This window comes from Vigna angularis, chromosome 10, assembly GCF_016808095.1.
Source record: "Vigna angularis cultivar LongXiaoDou No.4 chromosome 10, ASM1680809v1, whole genome shotgun sequence".
Taxonomy (NCBI): domain Eukaryota; kingdom Viridiplantae; phylum Streptophyta; class Magnoliopsida; order Fabales; family Fabaceae; genus Vigna; species Vigna angularis.
Genome location: NC_068979.1, coordinates 27,908,081 through 27,931,776, shown reverse-complemented (window position 1 = coordinate 27,931,776; position 23,696 = coordinate 27,908,081). Strand labels below are relative to the sequence as shown.

Below are 23,696 nucleotides of genomic sequence, written 5' to 3'. Positions count from 1 at the left end.
AAAATTGTTAGAATGAATGTGAAAAAATCAGATATCATATTATAAGATAATGAAATAAAATAATTTATTGATCAAAATATGCATATTTACATAAAAGAGAAGACTATATAATAGCAAACATAGTATCAAGCTGAACAAAAAATGAAATAAGATAACTGATTGCATAATATCTAATTATATATGATTCTAATAACTTATAAGCATTAATCACAAGGGACCAGAAGTGCAGTTAAGTCATGTGAACATAAGCAACACATCACCTCCCACATTATCATTCAGAGTCAAATCAATAAAATATATTAAACGGAAGATTGATGAAAGGACCAAAATCGTCCAAGTTTGATACTTTGAATACTGAACTTGTGAAATTTTAACCTCCAGAGACCAAACGTAAAATTAAGCCAAATAGAAGAAATTCTAATAAGACAAAATGTTGATGGGTGAATGTAATGCTTCTCTATATACAGTGTGCATTAAATAGAAAGGAAATTACTGATTTTCAAAACAAACAAAAAACAACTTAGCGCAAATAATTTTATATGTAGACGATAAATAATTTTAGTGCAGATAAAGTCCTACAAATTTAACATATTATATTATATACCTGTAAATTTTCTCAGTGATATAGGTAAAGGATCCTAACAAGTGCATACATATACAGGTGCATTGGGGGCCATGTTGGTAAGTGGCATAACAAAATTGCAATTGTCTGTTCGTGACAATTGGTGTGTTGAGGAAGTAAGTACGGGGAGAAGACCTGCAACGTAGCTCACCATGTGGACCCCAGCATGTTGCTCGCTGAAGATGCGGTGGCGTTTGTTTGTTGATAGGATTTGTATTCAGTTTGATCCATATTTTCATTTTACAAGGTTCATCTTCATGTTTCATTGTTCAATTATGATCTGTCTTCCTTTTCTTCAGCAACATTGTCATGTGATTGATATCCTCATTCCCCGTTTGTATACCCATAAGCCACTGCAGTGCCTCAGCCGCAGCATCCTTTTCTGCATTCTTCTTGTTGCTATATGGTTGGCCCATAATCTGCACTCCATTAAACTCAACTGTAGCACGAAACTGATTATTCTTCAATTGCGTAGTTGTGTAGAAGGGGGCACCATATCCAGCTCGGGTCAGCAATGTTTGAAGCTGGCCTTTAGTATTATCACCCCCGGGTCCACTGGTTGTTCTTGAAACCAATGCTTGTTGCAATGTCATCATTGATGGTTTAAGGAGCTGGCAACTATACACAAATTTGCCTTCACATTTCTCATTACAAATCAGCAACCGTATAGCAAATAAGAGCTCATGGAATGAGTGTATGCTCATCTGCGGGAACTGTAACTGCAAACAATAATTTTAAATAGAAATTACAGTCATTGCAGGTTGGTCCAACAAAAGAAGATGCTACAGCGTACTGCTAGTTGCAGTGGTACATATCAAGTTTTATTTTCAATATCTCGCTTTCATTCTTGATATCAAATTTCAAGAAAATGTAGCTTACGGAAAATATCTCTTTCTAAAATAAAATCAGTATAATAAAATGATACTATTGCAATATGGGTTACCTCCGATAGGGTTTAAGACTGCCTATTCATAGCATTCAAGTGTCCTATTACTCTCCCTCTAAGATCTATCTTGTGTTTATTTTTCTTTTTTCTTTTTTATATTCGAGACCAGAGAAATACATCAATACAAATTAAGACTAATACTTAATAATAAACTGAGTTTGTAAATATGACTTTTAACTTAGTCCCCTAAAAACATCAAGTCGAGCTCTGCCCCTGGTGGTTGCATTGGAAAATCGTGCACTTTTTCTTTTAATGTTAAAAAAATAGTTGTTTCGATAGTTCACTTCTAGTTATTCTTATGATAGTTAGGCTAAGTATTATTTGTACTTTTAAAGATTGTGCAGCTAGTAAGGAACTTCGTTAGTCAAGCTCTCGCTGAAATAAGAGAACAGTGACCGTGACATCCGGGCACTGACGAGGGCGGGGAGTGATGCCGGTGCAAGAGGCATGGTGCAGGGGGCACAGACAAGGAGCGGCTCCTAGCAGCTTCGAGTGGAAGGGGTACATGGACGAATCGAACATACACCGGAATGAGAGGGATCTGGAGACTGTGTAGGTATGGGACTATACAGTTGAAGGATAGCTTAAAGGAATTGATTTGACTACTCATATCACCAAAATGCATTTGCTTTTCGGTAGCCTGACTCATAAGAACTCCATGGTTAAGCGTGCTTAGCCTGGAGCAATTCTGGGATGGGTGGCCTTCTGGGAAGTTTTCCCAGAAAGTGTGCGAGTGAGGACAAAGCACACTGGAAAGCCTCGTGGTGATCTTGTGAGTTGCCGGGGCGTTACAAATGGTATCAAGGGCGGGGAGTGACGCCGGTGCAAGAGGCATGGTGCAGGGGGCACAGACAAGGGGGATCTGGAGACTGTGTAGGTATGGGACTATACAGTTGAAGGATAGCTTAAAGGAATTGATTTGACTACTCATATCACCAAAATGCATTTGCTTTTCGGTAGCCTGACTCATAAGAACTCCATGGTTAAGCGTGCTTAGCCTGGAGCGAAAGCCTCGTGGTGATCTGTGGGGGCAGTCGATGGTCTCTGTGAGTTGCCGGGACGTTACAGTGACAAGTCACACTTGCAATGCCAGAAGTTTTCCTTTTCTCTTCTTGTTTCACATGGTATAGAACATGATCAGAATTAAATTATAACATATCTAGATTTAACATTGTTTTTCATGACCGCTAATGGTAGTGTTGGCGGTAGTAGTAATGGTTTACGGATGTGGAGTATTATTTTAAATATGACTTTCTCTTCTACTTTCAATGGTTTCTTTTTCCTTACAGTTGCATGACTCGAATATCAAGGTTAAGTTGGTAGATGAATGAAACCAATTTGCACTTACTTTACTGTGAATGAGTCTGTCAAGATCTTTCCTTATACTCTGGTACATTTCAGCAACAGCAGGTTTCACAAAAAACTCCAAATATCCTCCCGACATTTTCAAGTGACCATCCTGCCAGAAAGAAAGGAATTTCCGTAAATCAACTTAGGATTAAAAACTAGAGGATAATAACCATAACCTTTTATAGACGATTAGACTAAACATAAGAACCATTAGAAGAATCAGAAGGAACTTACAGTATCTCCTTTTGAGATGCTCCCACCAAAAAGAAGTACCACAGAATCAGGCACAGCTGTTGAGTCACGGAGAAATACAGAGTTCACTTTTATCTTCTCATTAAAAACTAGCCATGGATATGGAATTCTAGATTCGCGAGCATTCACTGAATTCTGGTCAATTAAAATAAACATTTTATCAGGGTCAAAACTACAAACAAACAATATATATATATGTATATATGTATACATACATATATATATATATATATATATTTATATTTATACGATTTGAAAGGACTAACCGAATGTAGGAGAACTTTGCCATCATCCGTTGTTTTCAGAGAAAATGACTTATCCTTATGCTGCAAATGAAATTGCACCATACGCATGACAAAGTATGGACTAATTATCTACTATAATACATACCATATATGAAGTGTTGAAAAACATACCACAACCGAGCAGATTCCAGGATATAGGCCATAGCAAATAGCTGCTCGAATGAGATACATATCATAGCTCCATGCATTGCAACTGCTCATGTTTCTATCAACTAATCCAATATCTTTGAGCAGGGATAAGAATTCCACTCGAAGAGCCTCAATAACTTTCATGGATTGTGGAGAAAGAAAATTCTTCCAGCAGTATTCATGTCCAGCATTGTCTATTTCGGCATCCTTCCAGCTATCATAGGCCCTCACAATGGCAAGATGGTCACTGTAATCATGGGAAAACTGAGACTTTGCTGCCTGTGCAAGCTGCAAGAAATAAATCAAATAGCAAAGTCTTAAAGTCATAAATATGTAAATAGGAAAATAGTGTCTATCCTTAATTTTAAGGATTATGATAAGCCTTTTAAATGTATGTTCAGAAAAAAGTAAAAAATTAGAAGTTATAGAACAGTTGTCAGGGGTTGGACGGTTTATGGGTGGTTAGAGGGAGTTATTTCTTTTATATTGTTCAGTTCTTATGATTTCTTGGACTAAGATAACAATTTCTATGGCTTCAATGAGAAGAAGAATGCTTCCATGTTTATTAGAAAGTTTGTCAATGCAAACATAATGAGAAATAAGATGTCTAACACACAATATTAATGCAATGGGCAAATCCTAAGTAATGTGACAAATATGTAAGGATAGAAAGGAAAACTCCTGCGCTTCAAGTGTTTTCTGTCGTTGAAATAGAAATGATGACTCTCAAAATGATAAAATTTGTACCCTTTTTATAAGGAGGATAACTAATAAATACACATTTAAGAATTCTAGGATCTAATATATTGCGATTAGGATTATGAGACTAAACATAAATAAAACATGAAAATACTCAACAAGGTAGACTTGACATTGGAGGAGTAGAGGGAAAAAAAGACAAAAACGATTCAATAAGACTAACGTTATCTAACAAATTGATGAGGTATGAGGAGTTAACACAACTTCTCTCCAATAGGTTCTGAGAATAGACATTTGGAAAAGGAGGGCTTTAGCTACCTCTAGATAATGACAATTTTTCCTATTTGCAACTCTATTTTGTTGTGGAGTGTTGACACATGTAGTTCATGAGCAATACCATTATGAGATAAAAATTCGAAGAATTCTTGATTTACATATTCAGTACCATTATCAAACTTATTTTTTTGTTTTTCCCAAATTGATTTTAGACAAAATGGAAAAAATTAACAAAAAAACTCGAAAGACCTCATATTTACTTCTCATAATGTCCACATGACACGAATCATCAATAATAGTAACTCAATCAAAATTGTGTGATATTCCAATAGAGTGAGAACCTTGTTTAGTAAAAAGCACCTTGCTCTCATTGTAATTAGTACGCAACAAAATCATTGTTGGTAGAAAAAGTGTTATTTAACACTTTAGCAAAGGAATAAAGCTTATAGTACTAACCTATCTCAAAAAACATGCAATGTCACATCCATATCATGATCAATAAATTTTAACTATCTCACGTCTCAATAATTGTAGTCATTTGACCTTATCCCTCCACCATCGATGTGGTCTAATCCTGAACGTCCCTTAGGAATCCTTTGAGTGTACTGCCTCCATTGAATAATTTCTATCATCAAATAGGAAGATCATTAAGACACAAAGGGATGAATTTCACCTCAAACATTAAATAGATCACAAAACAAATGCGTAACAAAGAGAACGCATTAGGATGTTAAGTGAACTTTAAGCTTAACTCAACCTCACAAAACCGGCTTATAAGCCGAGGTTTGCACCCACATATATAGTCTAAATGAGTATTATCTCTAGTCGATGTGGGACTTCCAATACACCTCTTATGTCGAGATATAGTGCATGGGACTAGACACTAGTGGGTGGTTCGATAGCAAGTGGAATGATATGCCCAACAAACACAAATCTCGCTAGGATAGGCTCTAACCTATGGCTATGATATCATGTTAAAAAGTGAACTTTAATCCTAACTCAATCTCACAAAACCGACTTAAAAAGTTATATATATATATATATATATATATATATATATATATATATATATATATACACACACACACTATAAATGAGTGTTATCTCTAGTCAATGTGGGACTTCCAACATAGGAATAAAGTTGAAAGCTCAAATGTATCCAAATCAAATCGAAATGAGACATCATTATCCCTTAGAATGGGCTTAAGAGGTCCAAATGACCCTATTTGTGGAGGTGGCGATGATGAATGAGCTTCATTACAGATAGGCACAGGAGTATAAACACATCAATACTAGTGGTGGCGCAAGACAGTACAAGGCTACTCCATTAGTTATGCAACTACTGACGTTGTGATGGCCAGCATGGGATGCACCATTTTGGCCAACCATTTTGGCCAACCACAAACCTCAACTACAACAGCAACAAGACTGATAGAGGGAATGGTGGCTATTTAAATGGCAGAGAAAACCAAACTTGCAATATCAGGAATGTGTAGGAAAGTATGAAATTATTTTATTAATAACAATCACACTATTTACATTTTCATCACCTTTATTTTTAACAAACAAACTTTGCCCAATAAGGAATTGAAAAATATGTCGAAATAAAGAGAAAGATTTTAATGATATTTCCTCCAAATCAATAACAAAATAGAGGTTATTTTTTATCCTAATTATCTGCTATTTACAACCACACACCATCATACACAAACAAAGACGTTGAAAAGCATACAAGAAAAAAGAAGAGATGACACTTTGAAACAAGGAGAACCTATTCCTACACAGGTTTTTCAAAATACATCAAAAAACAACATTTGCAAGACAGTAGATATTGCCAGACAGCTTACATCATTTTAACACCCAAATCAAAAAAATCTAGGTCACTAAAATAGAAAAAACTTACATCTTTTTTATCTGAAGGTGTTAGAAAAGGACATCTAACAGTAAGGCCTGCAACAATCGTTAGTATAGGATCCAGACAATTGAATATAACACCAAATATCAGCATCTTGCCAAGTTTGGGTTCCATAGGAAGCACTACCAGGTGGCGCCCTGACAATTGATGAACCAATTGAGACTATAGTTTAAATGAAAATAATCAGTTAGCAGTTTTTCATGCCTGATAACGATCAACCAACCTAAAATAGTCAGATTCTCATTCTCATCCAGAGCTCCAATTGTTTTCAAATATTCAATTGCATTTTGCACCTATGAAAAAGATCGGTAAACTGAGGTGAGAAACAAATTACATACAGGGTAATAAAAAAGAAATAAATAACTGAATGTGTTTCAAATATAACAAGGATTGTGCATGAATTGGAGATAAAGTTATAACACAAAATTATGTCAGTTATTATTACCGCAAGTATCTCTGGAGACTGTAAAGCCCTAGACAAAAACTCAGATATACTTCCTAGTTTCAAACTTTTGATTTGCAGACAGAGAGATTGCAACGGCATTCTCAAAATTTCAGGTAATTGATGCTCTGTGAAAGAATCATATACACATCTAGGATAGAGATGATAACATTCTCCTGGTTGAACACGACCAGCTCTTCCTCTTCTCTTGAAAAAACAAAACGTTAAGTGATAGGATAGAATAAAATCTTTAAAAGATCAAATGGATAATTGGCGGGTAATTGCAGTTTTGAACCATCACAATTTGTTTGATTGTGGTTTACTAGTGAAACATTAAAACCAGTACATTGCATACCGAATATGATGATGACATCTCCACCTAATCTATAATCTATAAGATTTAACAACTATAGGTCATATCGACATAGTTCTGGCAAAGTATTCAATCCCAAAGCATCTGTTAAATATGACATATTTGGCGGAGGAAAAATGTAACTCCTTCTAAAGACTATCAGTCAGATTATTTGTTCAAAAAGAATAAAATCAAGGCTTAAATGTTTTTAATCACCCAAATTTCGGCCATTTTCTTTAGAATTGAAATTTTGTTTTGAGTCCCTAAATTTCAGAAAATGTGTTTTGTCCGTTGGAACTAACAGCACAATACTCGTCACTGACGTGGCTATTAACATGCACGTCAACAATGACACTACTGTAACAAAAATAATAATGTTAAAATTCACTTTTTAACATTTTTGGCTAAAATACCTTTTTAATCCCTAAAATTTGAGTCAACTATCATTTTAGAAGTGGTTCTTAAGTCCCTCAAATTTAAAAGTGATATTTTAGTTCCTTTAAGTTTAAGCATGATTTTTTAGTTTTATAATTTAAAAATAAATTACAAAGTTGCCTCTGCAATATCATGGCTAACAATCTCATAGAAACAATCCGTAACAATTTTAAACCTCCAAAATCTAAATTATCAAATAATGTTTTAAGATAAGTTTGCAAATAATTTAAAAACCCCAACATCTAGTAAAGCAAAAGGAAACATTGTGTTCATACAATTCTTGTCATAGGCAAATTTACTTTAATCTGAACAAAAACTTTAGTGGAAACTCCATAAATGATAATGTTACAAAGATGTAATAAAGAAAGAAGATAAAAACAAACTACATCAATGGAATTGTTAGAATAAAACAGAGGTACAGACTGAATCCATAATGTAACACATAAGATTATGTATTTATAAATAAGAAAATAGAAAGAAACGGACCTAAGCCAGTTACATCTAACAGTAATAGTAATACCAATCACCCAAGCAACAATTAGGAGAATGGAAGAATGACAAAAAAAGGGAAGAAAAGTAAAATATCTTTCAAAAACCATTATGAATCATTTCTTAAATTGTTCTAGCAATTTTGATAACCAAAAGTAATTATTCAAAGTTAGAAGACTTAAAAGAACAATTTTAATTTTAGGGACTAAAGTGCCTTTTAATTTGGAGGACTACAATTTGAGGGACTAAAATATTTTTAAATTGGAAAAACTAAAAATTCACTTTTATCTCCGGGAACTTAAATGAAATTTGACCGAAATTTTAAGGACTAAAGGTCATAATTAGTTATATGTCATTATCCCTTTTTTTGGTATTAGAATCTTATTCAAAAGTGGATTTTAAGGTTAACTCAATGTCAAGAAAGCCAACTTGCAAGATGAAATTCTACACTCACTTATATACTATAATTTGATTATATCTTTAGTCGATATAAAATCTCCAACAAATCTTTCAATAGAAGTCTCCAGCTAAGTATAATATCCACATTCCTATAAACAAAAGTTATTCAAAACCAAATTGTAATTGAAAAACTTGATTACACATAGTCAAACATTAACCACATAATCATGTAACACAAATGTCATGTTTTCCGGTAGCTCCCCCACTTCTAAAACAAAAAAACTTCAAGCAGCCCATAGGCCCTTTATTTAATTGAACCATACCCACATAGCCCTATGACTAAGCATAATGCCACCACTCCTTCAAATACAGCACTCGGCCAACTAAACTGATAATAAACAGTTTCCAAAAGTTTCTATCAAAAGTTAATTGAAATAAATGAACCCAGTGTTACATATCAGACATCAAGAATAAAAAATGCTTTCAAGTAATGTAGAACATGTTAGAAACAATCATTACTGACAATGACAACATAATAATATAATCTTACTTGTTGAACTGAAACCTTAGAAATCCAAGTAGGAAGCAAACAACATGTGTTATTCAATGCATCATATGATGATTCTTTTGCCTTCCCACAGTCGATAACAAAAACAATATCATTGATTGTGATACTCGTTTCAGCAATATTTGTTGCTAGCACTATTTTCCGTACTCCATCTTCAGGTTCTTGAAAGATTAACCTCTGCTTATAAAATAGTGTAGTAAATAAGGATTATTGGGATAAAAATATCTTAATATCTCTATAGTAATAAGGAAAAATATCCCTAAAATCTACACATTTAATTTAAGATATTTTTGTTTCACTCTTTTAAGAGTGCAATTATTACAAATAGAAGAGTTGAGAATCTAACTTTTTTAATACGACATTCATGTTAGGCATTACTTTGAATTGTGACATACATGAGAATAATACGAGTGATTTAGAATATTTTTTAGAGTTATTTCCTGATGAGGACCGTATGCAGATGAAGCCCAAAGAACTATTGGCCCATTCTTAAAGCGAGAATACCGATCTTAACAAGTGAAAAGTGTACGTGAGAAGAAGGAAGAAAGGCATGATGCAAGGGTGCTGAGATGGCAGGGGTAGTAGGGTCAATCCCATAAGGTTTAGTGGGTTGTTATGGTGAGAGAAAGAGGAATTCCATTACATAGAGAGAAGGGGTAAGGGGGAATGTTTTGGGTATAGAGAACCATCTACTCTAGGAATTGGAGTCTCACTCCTTTTGAATTTCCTATCTCTTCAATAATATCATATACATTTCGATCACCTATTGTGCTCTATTTTATTTTTGAATTTTTTGGTATCCTTGGTTCGACCTGCCCGAATTTGTTGATGTTAGTGGATGCCAAAAGGGAGGAAGAAGAAAATCATCATACAGATCGACGAATTAGTGGAGGAGGATAACATGGAGTTGTTAGTGAACTTGTTGGAGGCTGAAGTGTCACGGATGAGAGTGTCAGTTGAGGAGTTTAAGGCTCGGGCAGAGGCACGAATGTAGCTGATGGAGGTGATCTCCCTTAGCCTATCACAAAAAAGAACAGAGGTAGGAGGCAAGTCGGCGGGCTCGAAGAAGAAGAAGGAAAACAAGAGTGTTTCTGGGTCTGGATTGCACCCTCTTCAAGGGAATGCAATGAAGGAATTCCAACAATCAGTCAAGAGCATCGAGTTGCCCCTATTTAATGGTGACAACCCTGCTACCTGGATTACTAGAGCTGAAATTTATTTCAGAATCCAGGAAACCAGTGAGGAGGTGAAGGTAAGTTTGGCAAAATGTATTTTGATTAACGGAGAATCAGAGAAGGTTGATAAAGTGAAAAAATTGTGATTGGTGAGGAGCAATGATTGGGATCCCTGAAATAAAAATCAGCTTATTAAATAATATAAGGCCGTATCCAGTGCTTCTCAGGCCCTTCCCTTATCTCCTCTACAACCCGGGCACCTCTTTTACCCCTTCTCCGACACGTCTCCAGTGCTTCTCAGAAGCGGACAGTTTCTCCTGAGTCTGGAAACAAGGCCGTGTCTGACCCAAAAATAAGTGTGTCTGACAATGTGTCGAGTACACACCAGACAAGTGTCATATCCACAATGCTTCTGAAGCGGAGATGCGCGGTTTAGTGACGAAACTTCAGAAGTTGGAAATGATTATTATGAAACTAGAAAGAAAATTCATTATTTAGATAAAAATATCTCTATAATAATTAGGAAAAATATTCATAGAATCTATATATTCATTTCAACAGATATTTATTTCCTGTTTTAAGAGTATGATTGTTACATATAGAGGACTTGAGAATGCAATTATTATGATTGTAATTAATAAAATATTTTTTCTCTCTCATGTTCAAGTTATAGTTTATCAAGAAATTACTTGTAAGCAAGAGGGTAAACTACATCAGTAAGCACAATTCAAACAATAATTTCTGTTATTAAATAAATATCTTGCTTGGGAACAAAACCATTACGCATATTTTTTTCAATGACCAAATTATATGCATTACAGCAACCGAAAACCAAAAAAATCTTGTGTACTCATGCAATAGCATTCTTTTCCATTTGTGTACTCATGCAATAAATAATAATGCAGAAAATAAGTACAGATTAGTGAGTATACACAAACAGTAAACAAAGACAAGTCATTACCTGCTCCAAACTGTCCATTGAGCCATGGCACATCACCAACAAAACTCGGTTTGGATCACTCAAGACAGGATGTGTTAGGAGCTTCTCCTTCAGAGCATTTATATCATCCCATCCAATCATGAAAACTAAAATGGCACCTGGTCTTTCATGCTCACATATATTGCACAGTATATATTGTATGAGGTTAAAACCAATAAAGTCAGGATTCCAACAAGACAAAGACTCGCTTGTTTGCGGACTGTAATAATTGAAATCAGCAGCTCTTAACACATCCTGGTCATATTTTTCAGAAAGACTTTAATAAATACATGCCAAAGTTTGAGAAACTATATGTTTAGAATTTTTTAAGTACCTCCAAAGCAGAAGATAATTGGCTTTTCCTCTTTCCTGGCAACTGTTTGTTCATTTTCCAAATCCTTTCTGGACCATAGTCATCAATTTGATTGTCAGGAGTCAATCTGTAGCCCGAGATTTCCAAAATATCCTCCAAAAATTGAGTTCTGACAGGATAGGTAAAACCCTAAACCATCCCCAACCAATAAGAATGGAAAACTTAGATTTTAGTCCCAAAATAGTCATGTCAGTAGCATTAAATTAAAATAAATAGTACCTCCGCTTACATCAAATAAAATATTGCTCAATTTAACAGAATTCAAAGAAAACAGAGAAATAAGACTAGACTACCTTGTAAATGATTTCACAAAAATAGAGTACAGACAAAGAAGCCTTATATAGGTGTACAACAAAGTGACTCAATAAACAGTCACCATCTAACTGGCTAGACAAACTAACTTGTAACAATGTGAGTACGTTACACCATGTTGAAGATCACACATTGACTATAAAGATAAGACGATTTCACAATATATAAGTAGGTACAAACCTCACCTTACAAGTCTGTTTTGTAAAGTTGAGTTAGCTTAAAGTTTACTTCTATAAATGGTATGTGAGATTTATTGTTTGTTGGACTTATCATGTCATCTGCTGTGGGGACCGAACTATCGAAGCACCCATTAATGTGTAGTTCCACTCTTGAGATATATATGTTTAGGTGTAAGGAGGAGGATGGAAAACCCCTAGCCAAGGGACCAATCACAAGAAGCATGATCTAGCACATTCAAGAAGAGCTAGAGTTATCTATGAAAGGTGAAGCCAAACTCTTATTCTCTTGGACCATTTTGGAACATATTTAGTAGTGTAGGAATCTTTTGGGCCTTGTATCATGGGTCAAGTAGTATAGTATTTCCATTTGGATCTTGTATCATGGGCCAAGTAGTGTAGGATTTTTGGTCAACATGGGTCAACATAAGTCGACTCCCTAAGTTGACCCATTGGTGGTGCCTTTTGTGGCTGACTTCTAGTCAACATCCACCAAGATCACCCTGGGAGGCAAGGCAAGGGCGTGATTGGCTCTCCCTTAGTGAGAGTAGTGGCCAAGTGTCTTCTTCCTAATGGAGAAGATTCTCTCCTAGTAGTGTTCATGTGTCCTTCTACTAATGGAGAGGATTTTCTTATAGTAGTGGCCACATGTCCTTCTCCTAATGGAGAGGATTTTTAGCCTTGTCCCAAGTTAGCAAAGTTGAGGTTTGTAGAGTTTTGCTTCTACTTTTGAGACACCTCTAGGGTTAGTTGGTTATAAATAGAGGTGCTCATACCTTGTAAAAAGTACTTTGAGATTAGAAATGAAATGTTGCCAAAATATTGAACAATCTTACTTGTCTCCAAAGTCAATACAAGAGCATACCATGATAGAGAGCCATCATGTGTTGAAATTTTCTATACTGCTTTTTGTGTGTATGTACCTATCCCAAAGGATAAAGTGTTATAGGCTATATAGTTGTTCCTTGTATTGTACTTCTCTCCTTTCATATATATATGAAATATGAAATACATCAATTGAGAACAATACTCTAACTATTGATCACATCCAATTCAAGTTTGAATCAGAGTGGGTATGACCGTAACCTACCATCGAATGTAGTTAAAATCGCGATCAAGATGATGAAATCGTGTGATTCCAAGATTTCACACAACACCTCCATTTCAAATTCCATGTGTGATTGTAACAAATGTTGAATCTTTGTTTTCGCAAAATCAGTTAAATCTTTGTTTTCACACATCTCATCCATTCCACTCCCATATGTTGAAAGACGATGAACTTATCTCGACAACAGATAATGAAAGACGCAAATGATTCATTTGACAAATGTAGCAACATTGTTCAATCTTTTTTTATGTCTAATATAGCATAGATATACTCAGGCGATAAGCACATAAAAGTAAGCTAACCTCATACCAAACGAAGACACCATAAATACTTATTCTATGTTGTAGGTAATGTATACCCCTTTTGTTTCCAAAAGAGATTCATCACACAACGGACCAGTCACATCCATGGATCTCCTCGATAAATAGAAAAAGTTGTTTTTCTTCACCAAATCACTGAACTCAAGGAGAACTCTATTCTTCATAAGGCACTATTGTTTAAGACAAAAGGAAATCCACATTGCCCAAGAATAAGCAAAGTACATCCAGCTATAAGGATGTTGCTTAATGGAGAAAAGCGCATTTATTGTTGCATGGAGTGCATTTAATGCATCCATCATTATCAAACTCTTCAGAAAAAAGGTAAGGCATTCAAAAAGAGCTAAAGTTGCTCATAGGCCAGAAATGGTTTAACAACAACTACTTTCATCAGATTTTATAAAAAGTTATTCAAGAAGAAGAGGGAAACCACTTTGAATAGTGCCAAAACATAGCATAAACTTTTGATCCAACTAGAGTTTCAAAGAACAATATTGTTCATGTTCAATGAGCAATCAACAGTAAAGTATCAATCCTACATATATTAACAAATGATCAACCTCTCTAGTGAGCTAAAGTGTGATTAGTGATCACCAAACATACCAACTATCTATCTTATAAGAGTGACCATTTGGCAAAGAATACTTAGTTATTAGCTAGGAGCGACTATTTTTCAAAAAATAATTGCTTGAACCAAAGGTGACCTTTTAGTTATGCCAAAAGTAGCTTGTAGAAAGAAAACTTGAATGGAGCTAGTTGAGAATGGCTGAGTCGAAAGAATACTCAAGTTAAACTAAGAGTGACTTATGAAATAATACTTGATTGAGCCAATAGTGGATTGTTAAAAGAGTACTCAAGGATTTAGTCATGAGTGGCTAGAAGGCCCAAAAATACTCAAGGGGTTGATCAGAAGTGGTTACGAATCCAAAGAATACTTGTGTTGTACTTCGCAATGTTAGTGTACTTAGTGGAACTCAATCAGTTAATCGAGAATAAGTTAAATGGAGACACAGGAACATAAAGAACGTTATCAATGGACAAAGAAGGAAAAGGATTAACAATACCAACTCCATGGGATAAGACCTTAGATCCATCAGCCATGGTAACTAAAGGTAAATAACTCGTGCAAGATACAGAAGAAAACAAAAATTTGTTACTTGTAAAACGATTAGTGGACCCAAGTAAGAACCCAAGGTCCAAGGGAAGTAGATTGATTTAGGCCAACAAAAGATGTACATGTGTGTGCAATAAAAGCAATGGAACTAGGTTTTTTATGATCCTTATCCCATTTGAAAAGTTCATTGAGAATAATAGAGTGTCCTGCAATATTAAATGAAGTAGGATCACATTAGATGGTTGTGAGGGAGGATCAATTTGGTCTACTGCAGCAAATCGAGGACAACAACCATATAAAGCATAACATTGATCAATCTTATGACCAAGCTTGTGAGAATGTTCACACTTGTGATGCCCTTTGCTCAGCTTGGGAGAGCGATTACCGTCACCATGTTGAGATACCAAAGCAAAGGAATCATCTGATAAATCTTATGACCAAGCTTGTGAGAATGTTCACACTTGTGATGCCCTTTGCTCAGCTTGTGAGAGCGATTACCGTCACCACGTTTAGATACCAAAGCAAAGGAATCACCATCAATGGAAGTAAGTTTATTAGCAATCTTTTTATTTGGTACACGCAAAAGGATGGATCAAGCAGAAGCAAAAGTGGGAACAACAAGGGATCCCAAAATCTGATCAGGAACATGGAAGTAGTCATCAGAAAGTCCATGTAAAGCCAATAACATAAAGAACTTTGACCATTGCTCTAGATCTTGAGAAGAAGTAGAGGCAAGAGGTAATAACTCATTAAAATCATGAAGGAGAGAATCAATTTTACCCATATATTCAGCCATTAGGCCACGACTTTTAGGAGCAACAACATCAAGAAGATTGTGACAAACACCATAAAGACATTGAGTGTCACTAGTGTATAACAATTTTTCATGTTCCCAAACTTCAAAACATGTTTCATAGGTACAAAACAATTATTTTCAAGATGAGTGAATAGTGGATTTGAGAACCATGCATAATTAAGTATCAATCTTCACCCAACATGGAGCTTCACTGGCATCAATAGAAGTCACACTCTTCGTGAGATTATCTACATAGCCCTGACTCTTAACCAAAGTTTACTGTCTAATCCCAAGTCTCATAATTATTGCCATCTAATTTGTCAATGGTTAGATGCCCATTACCTAATTAGTTTAGATTGACAGATCAAAGGAATTGGTAGCAGCTGGGGTAACAATAGAGGTTGAAGTCGTCGAAGCCATAGATGAATAGGATAAAAAAAAACCCTAAAATCCAAGATTCTTCAATCAAGGCAACAAGTACAGATCCAAAAAGAGGAGGAGGAGGAGGAGGCGATCTCAGCGCAAGTGATTGTTGTCAGAGAGGAGTGACACACCACCACACGCAGCAGCAAAAGAGAACAGATGTTCGACTTTAAACGGGGCATGCGGGTGCGTTGTTGCTGTGATGATGTCAATCTTTGCAATGTGGTAGTCACATGATCCAGATGATACGATTGGTGGGGTCACCAACCTAAACGGTGGCTCCAGCAATAACTCTAGCGACGGTTCTGGTGGCGATTGCAGTTGCAACGACCAACAAAAAAAATATGTATGGATTAGTAGAAAACCCTAGCTCTAGATACCATGTTGAAAGTAGTGAAAATTAGGGTTAAGACTAATTTTCTTGTGTCGAAAATACACATAAGGTAATATATTTATAATGAAGAATTATAAACAAAAATATGGGCTAAGCCCAAATATACATAATATTGTAACAAACATGGGATATTGTAATTAATAAAGTCTTAATAATATCTAACACTCATAATGCTCTATATGCTGAAGTGATAGGTGTGATTCTGGCAATGGCAGTTGCTGTCTCCAAAGGTTTTGAATTGAGTGTGTCTCTCAACTTCTTATACGAAGTAGTCTAATACTTCTATTACTCTTTGGGATCTTTGCAGTAGATGGTTGAATTATTTTGTAAATAGTAATACTATGTGTATTCCTTTTTCACATATTTTTCAAGAGAGTAATCAATGTGTTGAAAAACTTGTTGGGTTTGAAACTAGATCTCATGTTATACTTGGTGGAACAACTTTCTAGCACCATCTTTCATTTGTCCTTAGTTCTTCAGAGATAGATTTATAGGGTTAAGGGTTAATGATTAGTGGGTCAGGTTTTGTCTCCCCCCCCCCCCCGCTTTTTGTACATGTCTCTTTTTACTACGGTAGTTGAGGTTATGCATATGAAAAAGGCCAGCTATCTGTCATTCTATTAGAAGTTAGAACATCTGGAGCCTGTCGTAGAACAGTTAGAGATTTTAACTAACAAGATTGAATCTAATTGTATAAATGCTTGAGATGTAACTCACTAAATCATTAATGATTAACAATACAAGACATTTTACAGCTTAGATGTTAAACATAAATCGCTGCTTTGTCACTGAGATTCATGATCAATCAATTATACTAAATTCCTAGTGATATAATTATCCTTTGACAACATAAACAAGCTGGCATTCATTTTATGTAACATACCGGAATCTTCATAGTTGAAGCATTATTAAAATATGAAGAGAAGAGCTCAGCGTCAAGGGTAGCACTCATTAAAATCAGTTTCAGTTCTGGCCTGAAAGCTAGAAGATCTTTAAGGACAACAAGCAAAAAATCTGTCACAGGAAAAAAAAATATTGGAATAGTATTATCATAAAAAATATTACAAAAACTTAAATACACAATCAAGTTCAGAAATCTACCTTCATTAATTCCCCGCTCATGAATTTCATCAACAATAATATGAGTTATGCCTTTTAATTTTTTATCATCTAGTAATCTTCTTAATAAGATGCCTGTGGTGCAGAAGAGAAGATGGGTATCTCTCCCTTGCATGCCTTCAAGTCTAACTTTATATCCAACCTTTCACAAAAGAAGTCAAAAGAAGGAGATAGAAACTTTAGAATCCAACGTACTACAAAACAAAGAGAATTATTGGAACGGTTATTAAAACTCACAGTTTCACCCAATTTCTCTCCTCTTTCAAAGGCAACTCTTTCAGAAACAGAAATTGCTGCAATGCGTCTTGGTTGTGTGCAAATGATATTACACACAGCTCCACGAACTAGTTCTATCTCAGATTCTAGGATAAATTGTGGAACTTGTGTTGTCTTTCCACAACCTGTTTCACCCGAAATGATAAGTACCTGAAAAATATGTAAATAATAATTAAAATTGAATTTGAGAAGCCAAGCATTAAAAAGATTCAAATTAATACTACAAAGCACGATTTACTTTTCAATGATATAATTATTAAGTTAGATGGAAGATATGACTCGTTGAAGCATCTTGACTATACATACATCTAACATTCACTCCAGAACTTTAGAAAGATTGTTTAATAAGCAAGCGCCAACCATAAGAAAACAGATTTGAAAAAAGAAAGTTTAGAAATAATGTAAACATTTGCAAAGGATAAATATTTATCAACATATAAATAAATAAGGTGTAGTCATTAGTCATTAGTCAATAAGGTGTAGTCATTAGTCACTTAGTATTAACAAAATATATTATTTCAGCAAACCTGATTCCTTGATATGGCTGATAATATTGCTTCCTTCTCTTTATAAGCAGGTAGACTGCTACGAAATTCCAGAATCTTTCTTCCATCTGGAGATTCCTGAAATGGATGGATACAACATTAAAATTAAAACGTTTTATCTTCAAGAATTTGTACAGAAAGGGGTAAAGGATAGCTAACTGAAGCATACACAAACAGTACTTTTGTTTTCTTGATGAAATACATAAAACAATGAGCACCAAGGCACCGAGGACCAATACATTTTTTTAACTCATTATCACAAAAATTAAGCTCAACCTTTGGCGCAATGGTTCCTAGCAGTTAGAGATTGCTTCTAATTATATCTATAAAAGTTCCACAAAAGATACATCGACAGGGTAAAGAAACCTAAGAACATGCACAACAGAAATATCAGCTTAGATCAGGCCCAAGTGGATAGAATATAGAATGTCAATACTCAAAAAGAAGTAAACTAGAACCGGATAAAGACACATTTTATAAATTGTAATAAAAAAATAGAATTGCCCAAAAGCTTAGACCCAACCCCAATGAAAACTAGCTACCAGACTTCAAACATGCTATTCCACAACCAATTTGATGAAAAAAAAAATTATAGCTACTATTACATAGTTATGATTTTAGACTTCTGTTGAAAAATAAAATTAATTGTGTTATGTTGGATCTCCATCCCATCCTATTGTTCTTGTCAACTACCAAGAATATTATATTTTGACTTTCTAACCTAACCTTTTTATAAAATAAAAATTTGACTTAACTTCACTTTTAATCTCTCAAGTATCACAATTGCATGATTTTGGTCCTGCATATTCCAATTGTACAAATTGGGTCTTTCAACCATTGTTCTGCAATAATGTGATTTCGGTCTTTCTTTGTCATTCTATTAAATATTAACTGATTTTGATAAGGATGTTGACATCACAATGGTCATGTTTCCTAACACAATACTGCCATGCCTTAGTTACAGTCTTGGTTTCTTACGGTTATCATACTGGAGGAACCAAAAGCGTAATTCAGCTGACAGCATAAGTGTTAGGCTACATGTCAACTGCCATGTTATCATCTGGTGCTATTTCAGAAAAATCTTTGTAAAATATTTAATGAAAAATTGATGCATCTTTTCATGTGACGAGATTCTCAGAACATTCAGCCCTTTGATCATTTTGACGGACCTGATCAAATCTATATTGCCAATGTTGAAGGTTTGCAAGTCCTTGGTTCTGGTTCTTTTTTTAAGCATTCCACTAATCCCACCACTCTAATTTACTTACATAATTTGTTGAGTGTTCCGTCAATTAACAAAAATTTACTCATTGTAAGTAAATTTGCTCTTGATAATGGTGTCAATTTTGAGTTTTTTCCTTGTTATTGTACTGTTAAATCTCAGGCAACAAATGAAATTCTTCTTAGAGGAGTCGTAGAATCTGATGGCCTTTACTCCTTTCCTTGCCTCAATATTCAAGTTGGTTCTCCTCCTACCTTGTCAAAGATCCCTGAATCTTACACAACTACCACTATTTCTGATAATTCTAAATCTGTTGTAAACACTGTTTCTGAATCTAGCAATCTATGGCATGCTAGATTAGGTCATCCAGATGCTCATGTCTTGAAAATTATTATGACCCTTTGCAAATTTCAACCATCTAATAAAATTGTGGACTTTTGTTCATCTTGTTGTGTTGGAAAGTCTCAAAGACTTCCTTCTTCTGCTTCCGAAACTGTTTACAATTCTCCTCTTGAATTGGATTTTAGTGATCTCTGGGGAGCCTCTCATGTTCCTCTATCAATGGTTATGTGTATTATGTATATTTTGTTGATGCTTTTTCCCGGTTTACATGGTTCTACCCTTTAAAACAAAACTATGAGACTCTCACTGTTTTTCAAAAATTCAAATCATGGTTGAACTTCAGTTTGGAACCAAAATTAAAAACTTACAAACTAAATGGGTGTGGAGTTTAGATATTTCACGACCCTTTTAAAAACTACTGGTATTGTTCACAGAATTATTTGCTCTCTTACTCACCATCAAAATGGTGTGGTTGAACGAAAGCACAGACACATCACAGAGTTAGATCTTACCATGCTTATGTTCCTTTAAAATACTGGGACTATGTGTTTCAAACTGTTTCAAAACAATAGGCTTTAAAGTCTATATATTCAATGCTTGTACTCTCTGTAGAAAGTGTGAATTAATATATAATTCTCATTTCATGTTTACATTTTTCTCTTATGTTCTTTTCTAATACAAGGTTTGTATCACCATCATACACAAACAGACTTAGAAGCTGCCAAAAAAATGCTTAAAGTCTTAATTATAAAGAAAACATAAAGAAATAAAATAAAATATGAACATAAAGTCTATCTCGGAAGACAATAAGGCCATAATTTTGTATTTCAGTGAAGATGACCTGCCAAGTTCTTTGCTGATCACGCATTTGTGAACTTCTCTGACAAAGAAATTTATCCACTACAGCCCTGCTGCATGATAGTGACTTAGGTGGCTCAAAAAGCCCTTCATCTGTACCACCGCTGTCGGCTGGTGTTGCACACCACAAATCGGAAAAGTTTTCCTTCCTTCTTGACTTTTGGGTTAGGTATTCTTGAAGATATCCATCAACTTGCCTTAACAGAGTAGTAGGTAGGTTCACCTGTCAATTCTTGAAGCTTTAGGAAACTCTCTCAAAGAAATAGCTAGTAAGTTTTCCAATGAAATAAAATTAGCAATAAGAAACTCTATCTAAACTCATTAATGCTTATCCTCCTCAAATGATTCAGGAAAGTCAACAGCACATGATGTAAGAAGTTAACATACCTCCCTAAGGCGGCGTTTATCGTCCAAATCATATCTGTAGTTTGGAAGAGGGGCTTTGCTGACAACAACCACCTTCGCATACATATGGCTGCCATATATAAATGCATTTAAGAATTATAACTCTAGAATTCAGGTTAAGACTTCTAGGAGAGAAAAATAACAAAGAAACAATGAGGATGACTTTTCTTTAAGTTAAAAATATTAATAATAATAATAATTTGAGCATAGGCTAATTTTAACACTCAATTTCAATTTAGCATAAGCTCGTCCAAACAATGAAAAATCACGAGAATGGGAAGGGGAAAATTACCTATACAACCCCATTTTGCTCGCCAAAGTCTCTATTTGCTGAAAATCACGCCGATCCTTTTTCTCCCTTGAGACCAACTCTTGCTTACTCTGATCATTCAAAAGCATGTTTAATTTCTGCTTCCAGTCCTCGCTGGGGAAAGCACTCTGAAAAGAAAATTACCAATACAAACAACAAAAAAACGTTTCAATGCAACCTTACAAGCACACTCTGAGCAAGCGAACTACAGATAAAAGAGCATTGCATTGGAAGTAAGTTAACTCGTACCGAAGAATTCCCTTTGTCAGCATCGCAATTAAAACCTTTGTCAGCACCGTCAACATGAAGGGGAAGAGAAGAATCCATGGCGAGAAATGGAATGCGAGGGAACATGCACCGCAAGAAAAGCCCCAGTTTCAGAAAATATGTTAACAGTTAGAAAGGGAATGCGAGGACATGCTATGTAGATATTCTTTTTTACTAAATCCACCAGCTGATTTTACACGTTTGTCTCTTCTGCAATTCTGTATTTGATGATGACGTCTTTATTTTTGGTACATTATTTAAAATTTAATTTACTGAAAACCGAAAAATAAAAGGTTTAAAACCTCAATTTATTTGAAATATCATGTCATCAGATTTTGATGAGTGTTAGGTCTTTATTTAAAAAAATGTGACGTAATTTGATTCTTTCGTTAATTTTGTACTAACGATAACTTTGTCACCAGTGTTATGATTTTTTTTTTACTTTTTTTTTAATTATTATAATAAGAATTTTTTTTTCCCGTAACAGTTAAGTGTGAAAATTTTCAATTTAGTTTTTGTATTTTTTGTAAAATTATGTGAAAATAATAAGATAAAGTAAATTAGTTTTTTTGTGTGATTGTGTTAAAATTATTGGTAAATAAATAAATCAATTTATAATTATTGGATTTTGTATGATTTATATGGATATTTTTATGTAAAATTTTCAATGAAAAGCTTATAACAGTGGTTAGGGTTACTTTGGTGATGCATATGGGTTGAAGGTTCATTCTCTTGGGAATTTATTTTAGCTAGTATGTTTAGAGCCCACAAGTGTTTATTTTTGAAAAGTTTCACTGTATGGGCTCACAGTTTAAAGAAGGGTTCGGTTTGTAAAATGTCTTACGTGCATACTAGGAGTGTTGCTCCCTCCACCACCACGGCATGCTTCTTGCACCTTCTTAAATTCTTTTATTTTCAAATCTATCATTCAGTTAAAAATTAAAACTATTTTACTTTTACCATGAATTTTTAATTTATTTTTCAAACCCTAATTTCACCTCATTCATATTTCCTGAACGCAACAGTTACACTACACCCCCATGTCAACTCAATCTTCTTCTACCTACTTGTATTCATGTCAGATATGAATTTTCATCATTCAAATTTAAAAGATTAATGAACTAAAATTCAATAATAATTAGTAGGTATAATCGAATACATGATAGTTTTATCTACTTCATCAACAAAAGATAATTAAAAATCCATATATAAAATGGATATAAGTATGTAGAAGAAGATTGAGTTGATATGGGGGTGGGGGTGCAGCTGTTGCGTTCAGGGAATATGAATAAGGTAAAATTTGGGTTCTGGAAATAAATTAAAAATTTGTAGTAAAAGTAAAAACATTTTAACCTTTAACCTAAATATAGTTTTGGAAATAAAAGAATTTGAGGAGGTGCAGGGAGCACGACGTAGTGGTGGAGGGAGCAACGCTCGCATATTAGTGGTGCTTAGAAGTGGGAGAGAGAAAACAACATATAGTCATGAAAAAATGGAGCCTCACGTGAGCCTAAGTTTTTTTTTTTAAAAAACGTTTTTTTTTTAAAAACTTTAATTATGCATGCATTCAAAGCTTTGGTTATTTTATTAGAAACAAATACAAAATTGTTAGATAAGTCATAGGGATTTCACAGGGAAGAAAAAGAAGATTGAAAACAAAATAGTTGGCCTTTTAAACAGAAACAAAAACGGGAATAAAGGGAACGTGAGTAATGAAAACAATGAAACTTTCTTAGAAACCAAAAATGAAAACAGAAAAGGATATTTATGTATATCTATAAGAGATTTAAGTAACGGCTAAAGAAGGTACAAGATATCTTTAGGGTTAGGGTTTGTTGAAAGAAACCTCTTCGAGCAAATTGATGAAGCCTCCATGAAGATAAAGAAAGATGAGCAGAAGTCATAAATTGATGAAGAAATTTGTGCGTGGTTTTTGAGATGCTCTTGAAGGAGGTTATGTCAAACTCCAAGTAAAAGATTAGGAAGAGTCTTTATAGAAGACAACC

At 34.5% G+C, this 23,696-nt stretch overlaps 1 protein-coding gene across 4 annotated transcripts; it reads right to left on the bottom strand.

Annotated features, from left to right (window-relative positions):
• Positions 1–570: 570 nt before the first annotated feature.
• On the bottom strand, positions 571–21,841 carry LOC108335756 (DExH-box ATP-dependent RNA helicase DExH5, mitochondrial). Of its 4 annotated transcripts, XM_017571892.2 has the most exons (19): positions 21,673–21,841; positions 21,406–21,551; positions 21,096–21,183; positions 20,692–20,931; positions 18,269–18,364; positions 17,703–17,891; positions 17,448–17,607; positions 17,230–17,360; positions 11,668–11,835; positions 11,316–11,588; positions 9,162–9,356; positions 6,940–7,143; positions 6,718–6,787; positions 6,483–6,631; positions 3,587–3,892; positions 3,437–3,496; positions 3,153–3,305; positions 2,917–3,027; positions 571–1,341 (listed from the first exon to the last, which is right to left on the bottom strand). In XM_017571892.2, exons 1-19 carry the CDS (start codon positions 21,775–21,777, stop codon positions 892–894), a joined length of 3,294 nt encoding a protein of 1,097 aa, XP_017427381.1. In that variant the 5' UTR covers positions 21,778–21,841; the 3' UTR covers positions 571–891. The 4 variants fall into 4 exon arrangements, with proteins under 4 accessions (XP_017427381.1, XP_017427382.1, XP_052726073.1 ...); XM_017571893.2 differs by lacking the exon at positions 6,940–7,143; XM_052870113.1 differs by lacking the exon at positions 9,162–9,356.
• Between the last annotated feature and the right edge of the window lie 1,855 nt (positions 21,842–23,696).